General features: G+C 51.8%; 1 protein-coding gene across 2 annotated transcripts in view; it reads left to right on the forward strand.

The window, feature by feature from the left end:
* The window catches only part of ATP2A1 (ATPase sarcoplasmic/endoplasmic reticulum Ca2+ transporting 1), a 17589-nt gene continuing 4862 nt past the window's right edge, over positions 1-12727 (forward strand). For both annotated transcript variants that reach the window (XR_014777456.1, XM_084773181.1), the window contains exons 1-12: positions 1-332; positions 641-658; positions 1001-1083; positions 2459-2563; positions 3707-3845; positions 5423-5503; positions 6188-6273; positions 6409-6706; positions 6887-7053; positions 9935-10023; positions 10245-10347; positions 10580-10711. Coding sequence is in view for 1 of the 2 variants with exons in the window: in XM_084773181.1 (XP_084629307.1) it covers positions 215-332; positions 641-658; positions 1001-1083; positions 2459-2563; positions 3707-3845; positions 5423-5503; positions 6188-6273; positions 6409-6706; positions 6887-7053; positions 9935-10023; positions 10245-10347; positions 10580-10711 (1419 nt within the window). In the remaining variant the exon portion in view is untranslated. The remainder of the gene's footprint in view (positions 333-640; positions 659-1000; positions 1084-2458; positions 2564-3706; positions 3846-5422; positions 5504-6187; positions 6274-6408; positions 6707-6886; positions 7054-9934; positions 10024-10244; positions 10348-10579; positions 10712-12727) is intronic.

The raw sequence follows: 12727 nt of genomic DNA on the forward strand, positions 1-12727 counted from the left end.
AAGGACCAGCTGGGGGCTGGGGGGGTGGCCGGCTGCTGCAAGTGGGACTGGGGTCAGAACTTTGTAGAAGGAAGAAGAGTCTTGGGGGGGGCAGGCAAGAAAAAAGAAGAAGCCCAAATCAATAGGCAGGTGGACACGCTGAAGAAGTCCCCCCACAAGTGAGAGGCCCTTAAGAAGGAATACATCGCCCCCGGGCCCCCAAGAAGGGAGCACAATGGAGGCCGCACACTCCAAGTCCACAGAGGAATGTTTGTCCTATTTTGGGGTGAGCGAGACCACCGGCCTTACCCCAGACCAAGTTAAGCGACATCTGGAAAAATACGGCCCCAATGGTAAGTACCCTTCAGAGGGGAGGCTGGTGTGGCTGCCCTTCGGCCTTCACCAGTGGGAACTGCCTCCTCGGCATCTGTAAGGGCTAGCAGGGCCATGGGCTGTTTCTTGTAGGAGGAGGAGGAGGGTACTAAAAAAAGTTTTAAGATCTGGAATTAGGGAGGTTTCATGGGGGTGACCTTGAACTTCGGATGCCGTTTTGATAGCCTGACTCTTTCTCTTGTCTTGGCCATAGAGTTTGGGGTATGGGGGACATGAGAGTAGTAGGACCCTACTAAATTTATCCTTTTTTTCTTTTTCCCCTGGATAGAGCTCCCTGCTGAGGAAGGTAAGTTACCTGAGCCCTCCTATGTGCCTCATGCCTGGCTCCCTGCCTTCCTTACCCAGACCCACAGCCCTTACCCAAAAGGCAGAGACCCTTCCCAAAGCCGAGTGTCTGAGGTCTCCAGACACTTTTCCTTGAGGCCTCCTAACCCTGGGACAATCGCCGTCCATCAATTTGAAGCGCCTCTTTGGCTGTTTCATCTCTTTCTGTCATGCCAAGCTGGGTTACCCATCAACCTAGACCAGCGGGGCACTCTAGGCTTTGGACCCCAGCCCATCCAGAGCCACAGAACTTCATCTTTTGGATCTTAACCCCTGGGACTCATCTTCTTGTCTCTTCCCCCAGGCAAGTCCCTGTGGGAGTTGGTGGTAGAGCAGTTTGAAGACCTGCTGGTGCGGATCCTTCTCCTGGCTGCCTGCATCTCCTTTGTAAGTGCTGTGTGCTGTGTGCTGTGTGCTGCGGGGGCCTTGCGATCCGCCTGTGACTCCTACCAACCTAGATGCCCTCATCCAAGCCCTAAACACCCTAGTCTCCACGGTGCAGCTGGGGGTGGGCTGCTAATTTGCTTCCTCCCCAGCAGAGACAGTTTATTTTAAGCCCTGAGAGTGTTCTCAGCCAATACCCTGAAACCAAGCCACCACCAACACCCCCCCCCCCCCGCCCCGCGCCGCCTCAAGGGCTCAGGTTACCCTCTAAGTGCAGGGCTCCTGGCTTCAGTGTGGTCTGCAGTGCCCACTGTGGGGCCACTACCACTCCCAGCCTGCCCTGTTTGGTCCACCCCCCCTCCCCACTCTGCTTTACCAATCCTGCCCTGCCCTCTCCAGCTTGTGATGTTGAGTGGCCAAAAGAAAGTGGGGAAGGTGCTGTTGATAGCGAGGTAACTGCCAGTGTGCCCTCCAGCCCTTACCGCCTCCACACCAGTCCTCAACAGTCTCCACAGGAGGCAGCTTTACCACAGCCCACTTCCACTAGGGCCGGAGCTTGGCGCCTACTCCTCTGTATCCTCACCTCTTCCCCCAGCCCCATGTTACATCTCCAGTGTCCACAGCCCCTGCTGCTGGCTCCTTGTCACCCTCCTTCCCAGCAGTCCATCTTGCCTTTTAGAATTTCTTTGGCATCTTAGCTGGAAAATAAGACCTAGGAAGCAAAACCAACCAACCAACCAACCAAACAAACCAACCAAAACAAAATTAATTAATTAGTTAGTTAATTAATGAATTTTTTAAAAATCTGTGGAGGCCCCATGCACTCCTGGGCCTCAGCTGGCAGAGCTTCCCTTCCCTCTCCTCAGATTTGCTCCTTGACATTTGCCTGTGGCTGCTGCCTGGCAGTGGCAACAGCTGGGGTGGGGTGGGTGCAGGACGCCTGTAACCCTACCTCCCTCCTGTTCGCTCATGAAATTGGAGCTCCCATGCCTTGGTGGTAAGGGAGGGCTGTGGGTGGGCTGGGCCCTCCGAGGACCATAGGGATTTTCCTACTGGGCTTGGGTCCCTATGGGATGGCTGTGGCCGTCGGGGTGGTTGACCCTGGGTGTCTCAGAGCTTTGCTTACAAGCCAATAATTTGGTCAGGGAACCCTGAAAGCACTCCCCATTAATCCCCAAGTGTGTGTGTCTGCCTATTTGCCCAGCATCACCAGGGTGCCTGGGTCTGTGTACTCGGAGCCCTGCCGTGTGAAGAACCTCACATAAACGTAGGGCTGCAGCGTTCCACCGGCCCCTTATCTCTGTACATCGGCTGGCCTCTGCAGTGGTCTTCCGAAAGACTTTGTCACCACCTGCTGTTCTCCCTTTCCCCCTCTCAGGTACTAGCCTGGTTTGAGGAAGGAGAAGAAACTGTCACTGCCTTTGTTGAGCCTTTTGTCATTCTCTTGATCCTCATCGCCAACGCCATTGTGGGGGTCTGGCAGGTTAGTTTTGACCCCTCCCCACCCTCGTGTCTGAGCACTGAGCCCCCTTCCGGTCCACTCCTCCTCCATCGTCTCCCTAGCCTTGCCCACTACTCTGGTCCCCTCATCCAGGTTGGGAATGGATGGAGTGTTGGAAAGAGCTGAAAAAACACATTTGCTTACTGTGTGACCTGAGGCAGTTCTCCATGCCCCTAAGCCTGTTTTCTCACCTGTGAAATAGGGCTTTTAAGCTAAGTGGAGTGACACAGACCTACAGCACTCCACAGGCAAAGGCAGGAGACTGTCCACTTCTAGGCTATCCCAGACTACCATGTGAAATTCTGTCTTTAAAACAGAACAAAACAAAAAGCTAGACAGGGTGGCACACACTTATAATCCCACTACAAAGAGACAGGAAAGGAAAAGGGACTACGTCAGATGTGGTGACACACACCTTTAGTCCCACAATTGCAGGGGCAGAGGCTGGCAGGGCTCTGTGAGTTTGAGGCCTGTCTGGTCTATAAAAAGTTCCAGGCCAGGCAAGGCTGCATAGTGAGCTCCTGTTTTGTTGTTGTCGTTGTTTGTTTGGTTTAGTTTGTTTGTTGTTGTTTTTGTTTATTTTTTCAAGACAAGGTTTCACTGTGTAGCCTTGGCTGTCTTGGACTCGCTTTGTAGACCAGGCTGGTCTTGAACTCACAGCTATCTGCCTGGCTCTGCTCCTAAGTGCTGAGATTAAAGGCGTGCGCCACCATGCTTGGTGTGATTGAAAAAGAATATGAAATTCACTGCACATAGTAGGCACTCAATAAAGTATTAGTTCTCTCCTTGAGCTAACATCACCACTTTACTTTCCTTGTCCCTTGCTTTCTGGGTTGTGTTTTTCTTTTTTAAAATTCCTTTCTTCTCAGCCCACGCCCGTCTCACTTGTGTAGCCACTGGTGACATTTTCTACCACAAACACACCACTGCTGTGATGTGGGGCTCCGTCCATCTCTCCTTGTGCCAGCCAGAACCGCATAAGCCGGTCTTTTCTGCCGTGTTCCTATTTCTGGCTAGCATCGCAATCCTTCTTCCTCTATCTGTGTGTTCCTCACTCTTCCTGCATGGACCCAGACCAGCCTTCTGCTGCTCCGGGACTCCGCTCTGCTCTTCTGTTTTCCTCAGGAACGGAATGCAGAGAACGCCATTGAGGCCCTGAAAGAATATGAGCCTGAGATGGGGAAAGTCTACAGGGCTGACAGAAAGTCAGTGCAAAGGATCAAGGCTCGGGACATCGTCCCTGGGGACATTGTGGAGGTGGCTGGTGAGTGCCAGTATGGATGATGGTCCAGGAGGGCAGACCTTGGGTCTTGAGGCCAAGAAGAGAGCAGAGGGCTGCTCAGCCCTGACCCTGCTATCTATGAGGGTGGTGGCATCTTTGCTTCTCCTTCCTGGACTCCTCAGGGGTCACTTCAGGACACTCGGGCCACAGCACCTCTCCCTACTAGAGTCTCAATAGGAACAGCTAGTCCTGTCCCCAAGGCAGCAGACAGACCCCCGGCCCCCCTCCTCTCAGCCAACACTTGCAAGCAACAGGTGGAAGGCAGGCCCTGCCAATGGCCCCGTCTCCACCCCTTCCCGGGCCTGGCTCCCCTCGCCTTCCACCCACGAGTGGTCAGCTTTCAGTCTTGACCCCTCAGTGTCCTTGAGGCCTTTCAGAACGGGAAGGAATGAAAGCAGAAGGCAGTGGGGGGTGGGGGGGGCAGATGACAACCCCCACCGCCATGTAAGGGTAACTCCTAGTCCTCTTCCAGCTGGGAACACAGGACCTATGAGGAGGGCGCTCAAGGAGGGCCCTGCCCCCTCAGGGACACTTAATGCCGGCTCAGGGAGGGGTGCGGCTGGGTAGCTAAGATTACTAGGATTCTGCCCCCTTCAGCGCTTTTTATATTTGCCCTGAGCAGGACTTTCCACCTCCCTAGGTCCCCAGCTTGGCCAATGTGTATTTCTAGTCCCTAGTCCCTCATACTTTGTCACCCTCTGCACCATGTCACCACCAGGAGAAGTGCAGGATGGGAAGCTGGTGGGCTGCAGCCCCTCAGCTCCATTACAGGGCGGTCCCTGCTATGGTGACAGTTTGGGGTCAGTGCCATGAATGTCTATAAATACTACTCGGGCTTCAGTGACAAGGGTGTCTGTCTGACCCCATTGCTGACCTCTTCCCTCGTGCTTGCTCTGGCACTGGAGGAGGAGGGACCTTAGAAACCAAGAAAAAGGAAAGCAAGTGAACTTTGCCCCAGTTCCACTCATGGGACCCAGGTGGCTTTAGGCAGAGGCCTGAGGAGATGTGTGTGTGTGTGTGTGTGTGTGTGTGTGTGTGTGTGTGTGTGTGTGTGTTCCCCCCCAAAAAAGTGTCCGGTCTGGCAGAGTGCTCCCCTCTGCTCCTCCCAAGGTGCTCTCACAGCCTGGCTCCCACGTCCCCTCTGTGAAGCCCTGTGAGCTGCAGTCAGGGACGCTCCACTTCCACCCTCCCTTGGCCTGGTTATTCTGAGCGTCGGCCTTGCTCTCTGATCCGCCAAGTTGCCCTCTTTTCTCTCTGCGTTACAAAATTACATTTCCTTCTTTGCCTTCCCCTTGTTTTTCCCTTTCTCAGTTCTAGCTGGCTTGTCCCTAATTCTCCTTTCACTTGTTGAGAGTACATTTTAATGAGCACACACCTCTCACGCCAGGAGGTTTGCAAGCCTCCCCTTTACAGGCTTGCGGCAGGTGGGGCTAGGGTGGGATAGAGGCTGGGGGCCTATGAAAGGCAGGGCTGGATGATGCTCTAGGATGGATGATGGAGGCAGAGATTGGGAAGAAAGTGAAGTCCGTTCCCAGCTGAACTCCCTCCTCTCTCTGCAGTTGGGGACAAAGTCCCCGCAGACATCCGCATCCTCTCCATCAAATCCACCACCCTGCGGGTCGACCAGTCCATCCTGACAGGTAGGCTGCCTCAGACGGGAGGGTGTAATGAGGGAGGAGCTAGGTAGACCCACATGGAATAGATCTTGGGTGGGGGCAGGAGAACATCCCGTAGTGGGACCTCTTTTCTGGTTCTGAGGCAGTGTCATCTGTGTGGCATGGCCTTCGTTCTGTCACAAGGGGCGTGGGAGAGGATGTTTATGACTATTTTCCATCTAGCCTTTGCCCTACCCCTATATGGGCAAAGGAAATCACCCATGCCACAAACTGCCCCATCTTCTCCACCATCCCGAAAAGCCTTTGTATGAGGGAGTCTAAGATAGACTGTGGAACTTTGGATACACTTTAAATTCTGGGAGGGAAACAGTGTAAACTGGGCCCATAGCAAGAGGATCTGAGCCCCTGTCCTTGGTGGGGAGGGCACACCAGTACTGGGGACTTCTGTCTCCTAGGAATGCGATACACTGTAGCCAGATGCTCCACACCCACTGGCTTATTTGATTTCCACCAGGACATGGGGAGCAAATGGGAATGGAGCCATCAAAGTCACGTGCTCTAAAGACAGTGGGCTTCCTATTTGTCCCACGCGCCTTCCTCCAGAGGCAAGACCTCTGCAGGAGTACTTGCTTGCTGATCGGGAGGGGCCAGAATGCTAAGGAGAGGCACATGACAGCACCTGCCAACTCTTTGGCCCTTTCTCTACAGGAGAGTCTGTATCTGTCATCAAGCACACAGACCCTGTCCCTGACCCCCGAGCTGTCAACCAGGACAAGAAGAACATGCTCTTCTCGGTAAGCGGTCACACAGCCAGCCAGAGGACCGGGCTGGAGGAGGGAAGCATGCCAGAGGAAGGAGATATAAGGGTCCCCAGCGTATAGCGCAAGCATCGCCTGTTGCCTGACCCTGTCCCTTCCTCGCCTTCCCAGGGCACCAACATTGCAGCCGGCAAGGCCGTGGGCATCGTGGCCACCACTGGCGTGAGCACTGAGATTGGCAAGATCCGAGACCAAATGGCTGCTACCGAGCAGGACAAGACCCCTCTGCAGCAGAAGCTCGATGAATTTGGGGAGCAGCTGTCCAAGGTCATCTCTCTCATCTGTGTGGCTGTCTGGCTCATCAACATTGGCCACTTCAACGACCCTGTCCATGGGGGCTCCTGGTTCCGGGGGGCCATTTACTACTTCAAGATCGCTGTGGCCTTGGCCGTGGCGGCCATCCCAGAAGGTAAGACGGCCAGCCCTTGTTCATCTGCTGTCTCCTTGCCAAAGACTTATTTCCAGAGAAAGTAACAATGGCGGGTCCCATGGGGAGGGACCTGACAGCTTTGGCGGCGGTCGTGTGGCGACCACACTAGGTCTCCTTCCTCCTGGTTTTGTTCGCCAACACCATTTCTGTCCCCCAAAGGGCTTCCTGCTGTCATCACTACCTGCTTGGCCTTGGGTACCCGCCGGATGGCAAAGAAGAACGCCATCGTGAGGAGCTTGCCCTCTGTGGAGACCCTGGGCTGTACCTCTGTCATCTGTTCTGACAAAACAGGGACCCTCACCACCAACCAGATGTCGGTGTGCAAGGTCAGGAGAGGCAGAGGCAGCATGCCAGATCAGAGCCTGCCCGCCACCGTGTGGGGGGTGGACATCCTCAAGATGGGCGTGGCCTGGGAAGTGCTCAGGGTTGATTAAGCATCACCTTTAGATCAAGGGAAGAGCCATGTTAGTTTCCGGTCTGTTTCTTTCAGAAAACTAATCTAAAGCCAGCTTGAGGGAGGGAAGGGCTTGTTCGGCTCACCTGCTCCAGTCATTGAGGGAAGAAGGGAGGGGGGAACTCAAGTGTGGGAGCCCAGGCAGGCACCATGGAGGACAGCTGGCTGCTGGGCTGCTTTCCGTAGCTCTGATAAACACCATGACCAAAGCAACTCCGGGAGGAGAGGGCTTACTCCATCTTGTAGCTTACAGTCTATCGTCGAGGGAAGTGGAGGCGAGAACTCAAGCCTAGAGCTTGATGCAGACTCTGAGGGGAACACAAGAGCGCAGCTTACTGGCTCACCCAGCCTGCTTCCTTATGCACCCCAGGACCACCTGCTTGATATGGCACTGCCCACAGCGGTCTGGACCCTTCCAAATCAGTTATTAGCCCAGAAAACGTCCCTACAGCTTAATTGGTTGGAAGCAATTGCTCGGTTGAGTTTCCCTCTTCCCAGGGCTCTCTAACTTGTGTCAGCTTGACAAACAAAACAAAGCATAAAACAACAAAACAAACAAACAAAAAACCCAGCCACCGTAAGCTGCTTCCCCGTGCCATGTGTCTCCTCTCAGTCCGTTCGGGCACATTCTCTTTAACCTCACTTTTCAGGAAAATAAACTGGCACCTAGGGAGATTTAGGGGTTCACCAAAGATGCAATACTTACAGGTAGCAGAGCCAGGCATAGTAGTGTGTACTCAGGAGGCAAAAGCAGGAACATTTTGAGTATGAAGCCAGCTAGACTTTGCCTCATGTATCTGGGGTCTCGACTACTGGGAGTTTGGGGTACAAGGATCGCTTCCACTGAGGAGTTTAAGGCCAGCCCAGCACCACTGAGATTTTTGTCTCAAAAAAAAAAAAAAAAAAAGTAGCAGCTGGGTGGTGCTAGTGTACACCTTTAATCTTTAATCTCAGCAGTCGGGAGGCAGAGGCAGGTGGATTCCTGTGAGTTCGAGGCCAGCCTGGTCTACAAAGTGAGTTCAGAGCAGCCAGGGCTACACAGAGAAACCTTATCTCGGAAAAAAAAAATTTGTTTTCAAAAATTAAAATAGATATGATCATAAAGTAAGCTAATGATTGAGATACGGCTATCAAAATATTTTTAAAGCAAACCTATGGTTTAGCAACATTATTCACAGTAAGCTCCAGCAGTGGGTACAGGGTGCAAGGGCTGATGAGTGTGGGGTGCTACGGAGAGCAAGGGCATGGTGGACAGGCATCTGGGGTCCTTGCCTACAGAGTCAGTCTTACTTTAGAGGGTTTTGTTTTGTTTTGTTTTGTTTTTGTCAGGGTTTTTCCAGGCCTGTCTTGAACTATTGGCCTCAAGTGATCCATTTCTGAGCCCCAGTGCGGGGCCTGGGTCTGTGTCACCCCACTCAACCCAGAATCACAGGCGTTGCTAACACTGGTGCGATCCATGGACTGTACTCATAACTAGAAGGAAATGCTACACATCAGGAAAGAAGAGATTTGAATTTTCTAAGAATACTCCCCCTCCCTCTTCGTCTCTCTTTCCAAGATAGGGTCTCCTGTAGCACAGGCCAGGGATGGCACTGAACTCCTCATTCTCCTGCCTCCGCCTCAGAAGAGCTGGGATTGCAGGCCTACACTCCCATGCTGGGTCTCAGGCTCTCTTAGGTGCTCCTTCCTCCTCTGATGTCCCTGCCGAGCCCTAAACAGAGTTCAGTGTAATGTACTTTTGATGTAAAAAAAAAGCTTTTCTGAGCCGAGTGTGGTGGTGCAGGCCTTTAATCTCAGCACTTGGGAGGCAGAGGCAGGTGAATCACTGTAAGACCAGCTGGTCTACAAAGTGAGTACAGGACAGCCAGGACTATAAGAGAAGCCCTGTCTAGAAAAAACAAAACAAAACAAAAACCCAAAACAAACAAACCCCCAACCCCCCTCGGAAAAAAAAAACTGAATTAAGAACCTGTCTCAAAAATACCAACCAAACATACAAACAAACAAAAAATGAATTAAGGTTGCAGAGCAGTGGTGGCGCACACCTTTAATCCCACTACTCAGGAGGCAGAGGCAAGTGGATCTCTGTGAGTTCAAGGCCAGCCTGGTCTACAGTGGGAGTTTCAAGACAGCCAGAGCTGCACAAAGGGAAAGCCTGTCTCAGAAAAAACAAAAAACAAAACAAAACATACCCCCAAAAAACAAAAACAAAAAGCCCCCATGTCATAGCAAAAAAAACCCCACACTGTTAGGTCTACCTACAGGAAGCCGTGGTACACCACACTGGAGCTGTAAATGTACCTGCTGCTCACAGGTGTGTTTGGCCCCGGTTCCCACCACACCCTGGAGTAGACATCTGTGCACTGACCTGAAGAGGGCCTTACATAGACCTCAGTAATTGTGTGTGTGTGTGTGTGTGTGTGTGTGTTGGGTTTGATTGAGACAAGTTTCTCTGTGTAGCCCTGGCTATCTTGGAACTCCCTGTGTAGACCAAGCTGGCCTAGAACCTGCCTTGCCTCCCAAGTGTTGGGATTAAAGGTGTGTGCCACCACCTCCTGGCTCAGCGACTGGTTGTAAGGCCACTGCCAACATGAAGAATCATTACAAACCCAGGAGTGACGGGGAGCAGTACAGAGGCTCAGGGAGAAGGCAACTAGGGGAAATGCTTGGGGATTCGCTTAGTCTGGACTTGGGGCGGCCTACAGTCAGGGATGGGAATGCGGAGTCTCTGTGTGTGGTCTTCCCCCCTGCAGATGTTCATCATTGACAAGGTGGACGGCGATGTTTGCCTCCTGAACGAGTTCTCCATCACCGGCTCCACTTACGCTCCTGAGGGAGAGGTGTAAGTCCTCAGTGGGCGCCTCAGGGCTGTGTGCACACCGCCACCTCCCTCCCGTGGGGTCTCCTGCTCGGTTCCCCTTCCTTCTTCTCTTCCCTGCTGTCCTCTCCCACCCACTCCTCCCTCTCCACGTTCACCCTCCTCTCCTGTTTCTCTGTGCTCTCTGCATCTCATGTTCCGTTCTCCACTGTCTCTCTCCTGCCTTCCTCCTGCCTTGCCGCCAGCTTGAAGAACGATAAGCCAATCCGAGCAGGGCAGTACGATGGGCTAGTGGAGCTGGCTACCATCTGCGCCCTCTGCAATGACTCCTCCTTGGACTTCAATGAGGTAACCTTCTACCGCGCCCCCAAACCCACTCCTTCCATTCCCGTGGCTCAGAGTCTGTGCTTCCTGGGCCTCCCAGCAGGAAGAGGACTTAGGAAGCAAACGTAAATGCAAGAAGGAAGTGGTTGGCTTCTTCTTGTCCCGTTCAGATGATGATGATGATGTGCGTGCTGGGTGAGGACAGAGGGCAGGGAACCAAGGCACACACTTCCTCTTTCTCCTCTGCCCTTTTCAGACCAAAGGCGTCTATGAGAAGGTGGGCGAGGCCACGGAGACAGCCCTCACCACCTTGGTGGAAAAGATGAATGTGTTCAACACAGAAGTGAGGAGTCTTTCTAAAGTGGAGAGAGCCAATGCTTGCAACTCGGTGAGTTAGGATGCCCTCCACGGGCCTAGCCCCAAGATCCAGGGATCCCAACTGCATAGGCAGTGGCTTTACCCCGCGGCTTTTCCAACCTGGCCTGGGCTATGGGGAAACCCCCTTTTCCTCACAGTGATATGGCTTCTGCTGTCTGACCACAATAGCCTGGGAGGGCACTTCCTCTTGTGGCGGTGTTGTGACCCAAGGTTGGACACAGCTGGATGGAAGCCATGGTGCCACCTGCTGGGTTGGCCCTGAGTTTAGCCATAGCACCTTGGTGTCCATCAGCTCTCGGGTCTTGGTGTTAGGTCTGGGCTGTGCAGCCTGGATCCCACAAAGTGAGATCCAAGGGACAAGGTCAGCGCCCGTGGTGACCCTCTGGCTGGCTTTCCTCCATTTCTCTCTATATTTCATTATTGGTACTAGGAAATGAAACCCAGAAACTTACATGTGCAAGGAAATATTTTTTTTTTCCTTTTTCTTTTTTTGTGGTTTTCAAGACAGAGCTTCTCTGTGTAGCCCTGGCTGTCCTGGAACTAGCTCTGTAGCCCAGGGTGACCTTGAACTCAGAGATCTGCCTGCCTTTGCCTCCTGAGTGCTGGGATTAAAGGTGTTCACCACCACTGCCCGGCTTATTTCTTTTCTTAATTTTTTTTTTTATCAATTCTTTTAAAAGTTCCTTTCTTGTGTAAGATACGCAGTGCTATTCTGTTGATTCTTTAATTGTGTGTGGTGAGGGTGTAGGATGTGTAGTGGGGGCTGTGTTCTATGTGTGAATGTGGAGGCAGAGAGCTTTTGGGATTCATTCTTGCCCTGCACTATGGTTCTGGAATCAGGCTTGCATGGTCATCAGGTTGTATGGCAAACGCTTTTCCCACTGAGCAATATCCACCTTATTTAAAATATTAAACATTAAATATAAAATGTTTTATATATTAAATATTAAAGTTAAAAGTAAAAATCTTTTTCAGTGTTAAGGATTGAGTTTGAGGCTTCATGCCTGCTAGGCAAATGTTATTTCATTGTCACCTCCCCGGCTCTTGTTATTTTAATTTGATTCTATGGACGGTGGTTTGTTTATCTGTTTATTTATTTGTATGTGGTACTGGGACTAAGCCTCGAAGCCTCTCACATGCTAGGTTGGTGCTTTACCATTGAGCTAGTACTAGTACTTTAGTCCCCTCTGTGAGAGAGTTGGTAATTAAAGGCTATCTTTTTTTTTCATTTTGTTTTGTTTTGAGATAAAGCCTTGTTGTACAGCCTGGATTGGTCTTGAAGTCACAGCACTATTCCAACTTTAGTCTGCAAGTGCTGAGATTTTAAGTGTAAATCACTCTTGGACTTGCTTGGCCATGGCTCTCATTTTTCACTATGTGCTAGGTACTAGGCCCACACTGTCTAATAAAGCATGTGTTATTTATATTCAAATTAACTAGCAGTGTTTGGGAAGCAGAGGCAGGAAATTACCATAAGCTCAACACCACCTGGACTTTAGAGACCCTGTTTCTAAGAGAGTTTTGGTCACTGGGCTTGGTAGTGCACACCTTTAACCCCAGCACTCTCAAGGCAGAAACAGGTGGATCTCTGTGAGTTCCAGGCCCTCCAGGACTATAAAGAGAGACCCTATCTCAAAGGAAAAAAAAAAAAGTCTTGGTCAAAATGGCTGCATTTCCCACTGGCACCACGTCGGACAGTGCGGACAGTACATTTCTTTGGTCACTGAATGTTCTTTTGGGCAGCAGCATGCAAGGCCACTCTGTTTCTGTTGTGCTTTAAACTAGACACTTGAACTCTGAGTGTGGCTCAATGGTAGAACCCAGCCTGTGTGACCTATAAAGTGTGTTTATTTTTTTTGTTTGTTTGTTTGTTTTGGTTTTTTGAGACAGGGTCTCTCTGTGTAACAGCCCTGGCTGTCCTAGACTCACTTTGTAGACCAGGCTGGCCTCGAACTCACAGTGATCCAGCTGCCTCTGCTGGCATGAGCCACCATGCCCAGCTGACCCGTGAGTTCTATCTTCAGTA

Source organism: Acomys minous, assembly GCF_964271855.1.
Source record: "Acomys minous genome assembly, chromosome: 2".
NCBI classification, from domain to species: Eukaryota; Metazoa; Chordata; class Mammalia; order Rodentia; family Muridae; genus Acomys; species Acomys minous.